Source organism: Papaver somniferum, chromosome 10 (assembly GCF_003573695.1).
Source record: "Papaver somniferum cultivar HN1 chromosome 10, ASM357369v1, whole genome shotgun sequence".
Classification (NCBI taxonomy): Eukaryota; Viridiplantae; Streptophyta; class Magnoliopsida; order Ranunculales; family Papaveraceae; genus Papaver; species Papaver somniferum.
This window is the reverse complement of record NC_039367.1, coordinates 68,643,766-68,654,117: the sequence shown is the minus strand read 5'-3', so window position 1 is coordinate 68,654,117 and position 10,352 is coordinate 68,643,766. Positions and strand designations below refer to the sequence as shown.

Sequence of the window (10,352 nt, the reverse complement as noted above, 5' to 3'; positions counted from 1 at the left end):
TCTGAATTGAAAGACCAGGTTAGTCAATGAGTCTCTAAGAGAAAAAGGTAAGTTCCCTAGTCAACCGATACCCAACCCTAGAGGAGTTAATGAAGTAGGTGCAAAACCATTTAATCAAGTGAATTCTGTCACAACCCTTAGGAGTGGTAAGACGGTAGACAATAAGGTAGCCATGCCTAATAGTGGACATACTGTAGATCCACCTTCTAGTTCCCAAGATGAGCCCCAGAAGGAGACACTAACTGAAGAAACCGATAAAATTTCTAGTGATGCCAATGTGGTTCCCGACAGGTCTCATTTTGTACCCAAAGCCCCATATCCACAGTTGTTAGCTCCAACAAAGAGAGAGTCGACTTTCAACGAAATACTAGAGATATTTAAGCAGGTAAATATTAACATCCCTTTATTAGAAGCAATTAGGCAAATGCCTGCTTATGCCAAGTTCCTTAAGGACCTTTGTACACGAAAGTGTAAGCTTAATGTCCATAAGAAAGCCTTTTTAGTTGGTCAGGTAAGTTCAATCCTTCTGAACTAAACATCTCTGGATGCCCCACCATATCTTGTGTGATCGGTAATTATTCAGTAGATAAGGCATTGCTTGACTTAGGAGCTAGTGTGAACTTACTCCCTTATCATGTATACAACCAGCTAGGTCTTGGTAAGTTGAAACCGACTAAAATGACATTGCAATTAGCTGATAGGTCTGTCAAAATACCTCGTGGTGTCATAGAGGATGTTTTGATTGAGGTTGATAAATTTATTTATCCAGTGGATTTCGTTGTTCTAGATACTCAGCATGTTCAGGATCCTAGTGCTCAAATACCGGTGATTTTAGGTCGCCCATTTTTAGACACAGCTAACGTTGTCATCAACTGTAGGACCGGACTTATGAACATATCCTTTGGTAATATGACCACTGAACTAAATGTCTTTAATGTTAATAGACAACCTTCCGATGATTTAAAAGAAGTGAATATGATTAGCACTTTAGTTCAGGATCTAACTCAGGATAATTGGGACGACACTTTATTTGGTGATTCCTTAGATGAACTTGATGAGGAAATTCTCTTAAGTCAGTTAGGTGACCAAACTTTTGAACTAGAAGAAGATCTTGAGTACTTTAAAGACTCTACGGACCCTGAGATTCAAGCCATAGTGCTAGGCCTTACGGAGAGTAGTGTTGACCCTAAGTTTGGGGGTAATGAACTAGAAGAAGCTCTTGAGTATTTTAAAGACTCTGAGGATCCAGAAATTCAATCAATAGTTAGAGGTTTGTCCGAGAATACTGACTACCCTAAGTTTGGGGGTAATAATGGTCAATTATCTCCATTAGAAGTCCCTAACTTGGGATTCTAGCCTAGTGTACCTGAGGTATTACTTGAGTCACTTCCGACTCCGCAACCGGATCCTCCTGATATTGTCCAAGAGGAAATTCTAAAGACTTGTTGTTCGAATGAGTCAATTTGTCAAGACACTCATATGAAGCCCAAATGGGCACAACAGAAAAACCCAGTTGTTTTGCAGGAAACCATGGATGAGGATGTGCTATGTCTGTTCATTTTTCTGATTTTGTGCAGTTGTCTGATAATTGTGGCAATTTTATTTGCTTTTGTTGACCCACAGTTGTTTCGACTATTGATATATGATTTGAAAGGTAATTAGCCATTTTGTGGTATTTGACGTCTGGCTGAAGACTTTAAATTTAGCACTTTTTGGGAGGTAACCCAATCTCATGCAACATGGTAATATCTTTACTTATCTCTTTTGCTTCAAATGGTAACAGTTTCTCCTTGTTCATGCTTTTAATTTCATCTTTAGAACATTGAGGACAATGTTAGATTTAAGTTTGGGGGTATGGGAGAAACTTTTTAGTTGCAGTATGAATAAATAAACTCCAGAGCTTAGAAATTTATGCCTATTGAGGATTGCACTAACTAATCTAAGTGGATGGAAGCATTTTGATCGTAGGAGTTGAGGAACCAATCTGATTAGATGGCAACATCTAGAAGAGTCTATTCATAAAAGCACAGAGCTCAGGTGTTAGAAATAACATGATAGTTTCACCATATCTCGTTGAGTCCTTTTCACTTCTATTTTTATTTTATTTTGTTTTTAAACCATGTTTCTCTAAGTGATTAGGTGGGGCACACGATTCAAGTTGTTACCACTGCTAGGGTGAATTAGAATGAAACGAAAAAGCTAAAAAAAAAAATCAGTGAATAAAGTCGACCACTGGTTCCCTTGTATATGCCAGTTGTGTTGAACTAGAATTAGGATTATCGATCACTGGTTCTCTTGTATATGCCAGTTGTGTTGATATTAGTCAGACCAGTATCTCAATCCATTAGGATAGGTTCATTTTGGCGGAGGCCTTCAGACAGATATGGGAAACGCCGTTCACTTATTAAACATCAAAACCATCTACGTTTTTCTATATCCATATCTTAATCTATCCATGTGATTGGTTTGACTCCGAATATTGATGTCCATAGTGCAACTATCTGAGTAGATCTCTGTCACTTTATATGAATTTTATTATGCTTGAGTGCAAACTCGTGTACATCAATTGGAATTTTGCATCAGGGTACTTCCTCCTGTAGTCAATAAGTATGCAAACCAAGGAGATTCTTTAGTGCCTTCCAAGGTTCTGTGTAGATAGCTAAGGTCTGGAGTACAGGTTTTGTGGGTATATCTCTTGTAAGCCCTCAGGAGACAACACTCCGCCACTAGGGACACTTAGGGGTTTAAAGGCTTATTGCATACGCTAAATGCAATCGATGATGCATGCGACAGTGAGTTAGGATTTTATTTTCTATTTGATTTGCTCGAGGACTAACAAATAATAAGTTTGGGGGTATTTGATAGGCACATTTTTGTGTCTTATATAATCTCAATTGTATATATTATTAGTGCTCAATTTTATATTTATTATGGCTTTTTATGTCCCTGTAGGTATTTTTGGAGAAATAAGCTTTTGTGGCGAAATTGGCTAAAAAAGTGTTTTTTGCGCTCGTGGGAGAAAATTACTATACAGACTCTCACTTTGGATAAGGGGTAACATAATTACTAAGGGGTGACCCATTTCCAGGCATCTACTAAAGGGAGACCAGCCACGTATAAGGGGAGGTCATCCCTACCTTTTGAATTTTGTGAATTGGCGGGAATATATGCAGTCACGAACATATTTTAGGGTTGGATTTTCGGGAGGTTTTTGAGGAGATTCAATTTCTAGAATTGGTTTCAGTGGGCCTGTTTTGGATTTACAGGTCTGGTATAGGCCTTTAAATCAACAGAGTTGGGCTTGATTATTGATTTGAAGAGAACATGGAACATGAGTTTGAGTTGCGAAGTTCTATGGGAAAGGTTTTCGTCGAGAACTTCACGGGAATGGACTGTGGTAGGACTGTTGCGACAAGACAGGAGCAGTAGGACTTTCGAATCGGGAAAAATAAGGAAGCTTACACGGACTTTTGGTGAAACAGGGAATGTTATAATATCGGATTCTGTTTGGTGTGTGGAAGTTGCGTGTAAAGAAACTGAGGAGAATATACTACGAAGATTTGATGTTATCCTAAGGAGAGTTTCCACCTCATACTACGCGTAAAAAAGGAAACAGGAAGACGCGTAAAGCAACAAGGAGGAGAAGATTATTTCCGAGACTTTTGGCGAAAGAAAACAAGATTATTTTTGGATTTACTCGACCCTGTTTGGTATATATAGGTGCTGTGAGATTCATATAAGGAGTCGAGAGTCTGGGGTAAGAAACGGAGGTTACAGAGCCGGAGTTGCAGAGGAGTATCAAGGTGCTGCATGGAAGAAGAACACCAACAATATATCACACTTTATAAAGACAGTCATCTTTCCTTTGTAACAGCAACCCAATTGTAACAGTGGGATTTGTAACAACTATCTCTGTTACAAACTTGCTGCACTATATTATTTTTCAATAAAGACACCTTTTGAGCCATATTTCTATCTTTTGAGTGTGTTTTTTACATGAGGATCTAAACCCCAACACTAGGATGATGGAGGAAGCCTTATTTCACAATCACTTGGTAACTATAATTGATTCTTTATGACTTTTGCACTTGTTTTAATCGATTTATGATTTTTCTTGATTAGTTGTGATTTTATTTGATGTCGCATGCTGGGTTTTAGGAACTTTTGATGCGTCATGCTTGTGATTTACATATAATGCTTTATAAAATCTACTTTTGGCAAAGAAAAGAGTCAGCAAAAGAGCTAGAATTGTTATGAGTCATCATATGAACCAATTGAATGTGATTAGTGGTGAAATCCTAAGTATCAGTACCTCTCGATATTCGTGACAACCTTGTGAATATATTTTTAGTATTTTTATTCTTAGTTCTTAAATCAAACTTTTACACAATCCGAGTTGAACGAACTTTACTACCACTTTCAAAACTACATCACTGCTTGACTCAACATGACCCTGATGTTTTTTCCTCTTGGAAAGTAGAGCTAAATCTGATAATATGAGATTGTATCTTACTTACACGAGATATCCTCATTTCTGGTTTCATTCTTCTATTGGCCTTTCTGGTGGAATTGTTATTGCTTGGAAAGATGGTGTTGACTTAGAAATTATGCACACTTTTGCTGACACTATTCAAGCCATAATTCATACTCATGATAATCATCCTGACTTTTTAATCACTTTTATGTATGGTGCTCATGATACCCTAGATAATATTAGTCAATGGAATTATCTTTTAGAGATGAGCAGCTACGTTAATATTCCTTGGGTGCTGATCGGTGATTTGAATTTTACTATGCATGATTCTGAAACTCATAGTTCTGTTAATCGGCCTCATAATACTAGACATGTTAGGAATTTTGTTCTACAACTTGGGCTTGTTGATTTGGTTTACTCTGGTTCTGATACTACTTGGTCTTATCATAGACAGGGAGATGAACATGTCTCTGTTCGACTTGATAGGGCTTTAGTAAACAATTTGTGGATTAATAATTATACTGCAACTTATCTTGAACATTTAGTACCTATTGCATCTGATCATAGTCCAATCATCTTAAATACCATTTCAACCTTCAATCAGCAGTCTCCTTTTAAATTATACAAATGCTGGTTTCAAATTCCTTCTTGCAGCACAACAATAAATCAGATTTGGAATCACCATTTTTTGGGTTCGCCTTTGTATCAATTTTCAAGTAAGCTCAAGTATATCAAAACTGAACTTCAACAATGGAAAAAACTACATTTTGGTAATATTGAAGCAAATCTGCATCAAATTCAGACTCAACTTCAACTGTGTTATGATAACAATCTGCCTGCTACTCATCCTCGTACTCAGTATCTTACTAATAGTTTGCAGACTTGGTTGTCCATTCAGAGGGAATATTTTATGCAGCAAGCTAGTGATAAATTCCTTGAAGCAGACATGAGCACTTCTTATTTTCACTCTATGGCAAATTTTAGTAAGCGAAGATCTCATATTCATGATATTCAAGGGCCTTTGGGTTTATGGTATGATTCTAAAAAAGATATTGAAGATATTTTTTTGGCTCAATACTCTTCAATAACTTATACTTCTGTGCCTCAACATCAACCAGATATTTTGCAGTTGTTTACACCTTGCATTTCAGATTCAAATATCAAGATTTAATTCGTCTTCCAGATGCTGATGAAATTAAGGAAGTGGTATTCAACATCAGGCCATGGGCTTCTCCAGGAAACGATGGTTTTCAAGCGGCTTTTTATCAAAAATGCTGGGATACAGTTGGTTCAGAGGTAATTTCAATGGTTCAGTATTTGTTTACCAATAAACATATGCTTAGAGCCATGAATCATACTTATCAAGTCCAGATTCCTAAAATCCATCATCCTCAAACACCTTCTGATTATAGACCTATTAGTATTTGTAACGTTAGCTATAAAATCATTTCTAAGATAATAGCTAACAGATTAAAACCTTTTCTATCAAAGATTATTTCACCAACTCAAACAGCCTATGTTGCAGGAAGACATATTCAAGATAATGTTATTATTGCGCATGAATTACTGCACACTATGAAGACTAAAAAGATTAAACATGCTCTAGTTGGCATGAAGTTAGATATGTCGAAAGCTTTCGACAGGGTAGAATGGACTTTTTTGTTGGATATTCTTCGTCATCTTGGCTTTCATTCAGATTGGATTGCCTTAATCGAACAATGTATCTCTACAACAGATATTTCTTTACTCATTAATGGGACTCCTTCAGCCAGTTTTAAGTCTTCTCGTAGTCTGCGACAAGGGGATCCTTTGTCCCATTATTATTTTTTGTTTATTATAGAGGCTTTTTCTAGACTGTTACAACATCATGTTGATATGGGGCTGCTTCAAGGTTTGAAAATTGGTAAGCATTGTCCTGCAATTAACCACCTATTTTTTTACAGATGATTGCTTATTATTCTTTCAAGCAAATGCCACTCAAATGAATCTCTTGAAAGAGCTGTTGCACATCTTTGGTCAGGCTTCAGGTCAGGTGATTAATTTGCAGAAGTCTACTATCTTCTTTGGTAAGCATACTTTTCCATCTCAGAAAACAAGTATAAATGGTATTCTTAACTTATCTCAGATGGGTGTGGGGGAAAATATTTGGGAATTCCTTTGTTATTGCATAGATCTAGACAAAAAAATTGTTTGGGTATTTTGAATAACATGAATATTAGACTTCAAGGCTGGCAGAGTAAGCTTGTTAATCAAGCGGGTCGAACTACTCAAGTGAATCATGTCCTGAGTTCAATGGGTATATATCAAATTCAAATTTTTAAGTTACCAGAATCTGTTCTTCATCAGATGGATAAGATACAACGTCAATATTTCTGACATAATTCTCCTCGTCTCATTACCTGGGAAAAAGTGAGATTACCTAAAAGACTAGGTGGTTTAGGATTGAAGCATTTAGGGAACTATAACTATGCTTTTCTTGCTAAACTTGCTTGGCAGTTGTTGCATAATCAAGATGCTTTGTGGGGAAAACTGCTGAAAAGTAAATATTTTCCTCATAATGATTTGCAATTCTTTCCTCCTCCAGATTCTGTAAACACAAGCTAGGTATGGCAAAGTATATGTCAAGGTCTTCAAATTATTCTCAAGTTTGCAAAGTGGCAGGTGGGCAATGGTACTAGCATTACTATTTGGACTTCAAACTGGATTCCTTCTTTACCATCAACACTTAGAGATTGGGATGATCTGCATCTTTCTAATTATCAATGGGTTTCTCAGTTGTTTGACTCTCAAACTGGTAACTGGGATGTTCCCCTCCTTCAACAGTTGTTTACTCCTTCACAAGTAGATCTAATTCTGACTATACCCATCTAGCTAGATCAAGAAGATACTTTGGTTTGACCTTACACTGCTTCAGGTGTTTTCACAACTTCTTCTTGTTATAAATTGTTGTGTTAGCAAGAAAATATAAGTAGTACAACTCTCAATTTGTATCCTCAGTTCTGGTTGAAATTCTGGAAGCTAAACATGCCGTATAAATACCAGATTTTTTTGTGGAAGGGTCTTCATAATGCACTGCCAGTTAAAACAAGATTGTTTACACACATGAATTTTGTTGATCAGCAATGTGTGCTCTGCAACTCAGCTCACTCTGAAGATATTGATCACCTCTTACTTCATTGTCCCTTCTCTCAGGCCATTTGGAGATACTTTTTCCCACAACAACATACTTCAATGATGTCGTTTGCTTCTCTTCTCACATGGGTTCAGACTTGGAAATCTCATGACTCTCAGATAAACATTCATAGTACCCCTCATGTCATACACATTATAGTTTTCATTATGCATTTTATCTGGAAACACAGATGTAGAGTCATATTTTCTAACCTTTATCCTAATCATACCTCTGTCATTCATCAGGTTAGTTTTTACATTGCAAAGCATCAGTTACATGCTGCATCAAGTATTCCTGCTTTTGTTAGATCTGTTTTAAATGATGCTTGGAAGCCACCTCCGTTGAATGTTTTGAAAATCAACATGATGCTTCTTACAGACCTCTTTCTTTATTGGATGGTATTGGTATAATAATTCGGAATGATGCAGGACAATATGTGGCTGGAAAATCAACAGTAAGAAGAGCTATTGATATTCATCAGGCAGAAGCTTGGGCTTTATTGGAAGCAATGGAAATGGCGACTTCTAATGGTTGGTCTAATGTTGTGTTTGAAACTGATAACCTGAATATCAGTTCTTATGTAAACAATCAGTCTTCTCTTCCTCCTTGGCAGAGTAAGATTTTACTGAAGAAGTGTGTTCATATATGTAATAGAAATGTTGTGTGGTCTTGTGTGTTTGTTTATAGGGGTTGTAATAAGGTTGTTGATGCGCTAGCTAAGGCTGCTAGTAAGCATCATCTTTATGGGGAATGGTGGTTTAATCCACCTTCTTTGTTAATTCCTTACTTATAAAATGATGTAATGAACTCTTCTATGTAATATTTTTGTTCCTTTGTTTAAAAAAAAAACTTGATTTCATCTTATGGTGGGTCACACACAGAACGGAGTCTGTTAACAATGGATGATCACAAGTCAACATCAGATCTAAAGACATATTTGAACAGTTGTTAATCCCTTGATCTAGTTTAAGTGACCTTATATCAGAAGAGAAGGCTCTCAAGAATAATCAAACAAGGTGAGATCAAGGTTAAACAACCGTTAATCAATCAAATCAATAATCAAAAACTAAAATAACAATGCAGATTCTAATTTCCCACCAACAATATTATCTAGAGGCTTCTTGATCCCACAAAAGAGTTTAAACGAGCAAACGTACGGGATTTCTTCTAATTAGGTTACTCTCCTGTCCAAGATAGTATTACAAGAATATTATTAGTCGGTTACAACAGTGACTACAAGATGAAATGCCTGCCTGGGGATAAGTTTGTAAGAAGAACAAACTTCACTATTTATAGACCAAGGTAGATTGGACACTAAGGAATCTCCATAACCGAAAATATACTCAAGATATGCAATAAACACCTAAATTCGGTTTTGTCTCATTCCAACCAATATCCAACTGTAATACCAAAATTCCCCTTGGATTACAACTCAATATTAGCTAGCATACAATATACTTAACTAATATATCTTCCACGGATATGTTTTACTTGCTTGAAAAACAAAACATATATATTCGAAAATCTCAATAGAAAACATTTCGGTTTGGGATCTCACCTTGAGTATCAAGGTATATCTCTGAATCAATAAAATATAAGATTTATGCAAATATTCAAATTACTCATTATGCCGAATCTTGAACTTTCCTATTATACAAACCCTATTTCCAAAATCACACAAACCTTAGAGTGTACGTGACATTAAAAATCAGTTTTGCTTATGGGTATCGGTCCTACCATAGAAAAGGATCGATTATACCTTAGTTCCCCAAATATGGTGGGATGGCCTCTACCCTAGTTCCCCATGTAGGTAGGGATCGGTCCTTCCTTAGATCTACAATGAAAACAGGACCACCAATCCACTTAAGTTTGTAAGTCTACTTCCTTAAACTCATGTAATCAAACATAGTTTTCTAGGAATGAAATCAATCCTAAGTTCATTACACAATCTAGTAATAAGTTAAAAATATTATGTTGATGTTACAAAGTTGAAAAGATAAACGTTACACCTCGTAATTCAATATACCTAAGTTGTAAAAGAACTTGTATATTATTCCTTGGCACTTTGATCATAAAAAGACGATCAAGTCTCTAATACTAGAGTTTCATGTATATAACTTCGCATGTTATGTTTTCAATCTGAATGACTTAAAAGTAACGATATAAATGGAAACAAGTCAAGTCTTCTATTACTAAACTCAAGTAGAAGGATGATATCTTCGTTGTTTTCGATACGTCTTCGAATTCTTCAGGTCTTCAGAGTAATACTTGTATGTCTCAACATTTACAGACTTCCTAGTCTAACCTAATGAAGTTGACTTTAGTAATCAAGCGACTTTTGAGTTTTGATACTAAAATATAACAACCGACCTTGACATACCAATGCTTGACGGGTTCAACCGATCAATGCTCTCACAATCTCCTTCTTTATCAAATTTAGTGACAAAACTTTAATACTTATGGAGAATACACGAATTAAAAGATAAAGATATTACATTACATTACATAACAGTCTCTTAACTCATTCTTCATACACTTGATTCCAAGTTTCAACGGCACAATAACCCGCACATATTCAAAAATAAATGCCGATGTTGATGCATTTAAATAGCAAAAGTTTACTCCGCCTAAAGGAAATCTAGGAAGATATTTATTGCGAACATATTTGTTATTTACCTTTTGTAATACGTAATACTATACATCATG

General features: G+C 36.0%; 1 protein-coding gene across 1 annotated transcript; it reads left to right on the top strand.

Annotated features, from left to right (window-relative positions):
• Positions 1–4,496: 4,496 nt before the first annotated feature.
• On the top strand, positions 4,497–8,439 carry LOC113315756. The gene is made up of 6 exons (XM_026564015.1): positions 4,497–5,499; positions 5,604–6,365; positions 6,418–6,506; positions 7,136–7,315; positions 7,892–8,044; positions 8,128–8,439. Exons 1-6 carry the CDS (start codon positions 4,497–4,499, stop codon positions 8,437–8,439), a joined length of 2,499 nt encoding a protein of 832 aa, XP_026419800.1.
• The last annotated feature ends 1,913 nt before the right edge of the window (positions 8,440–10,352 follow it).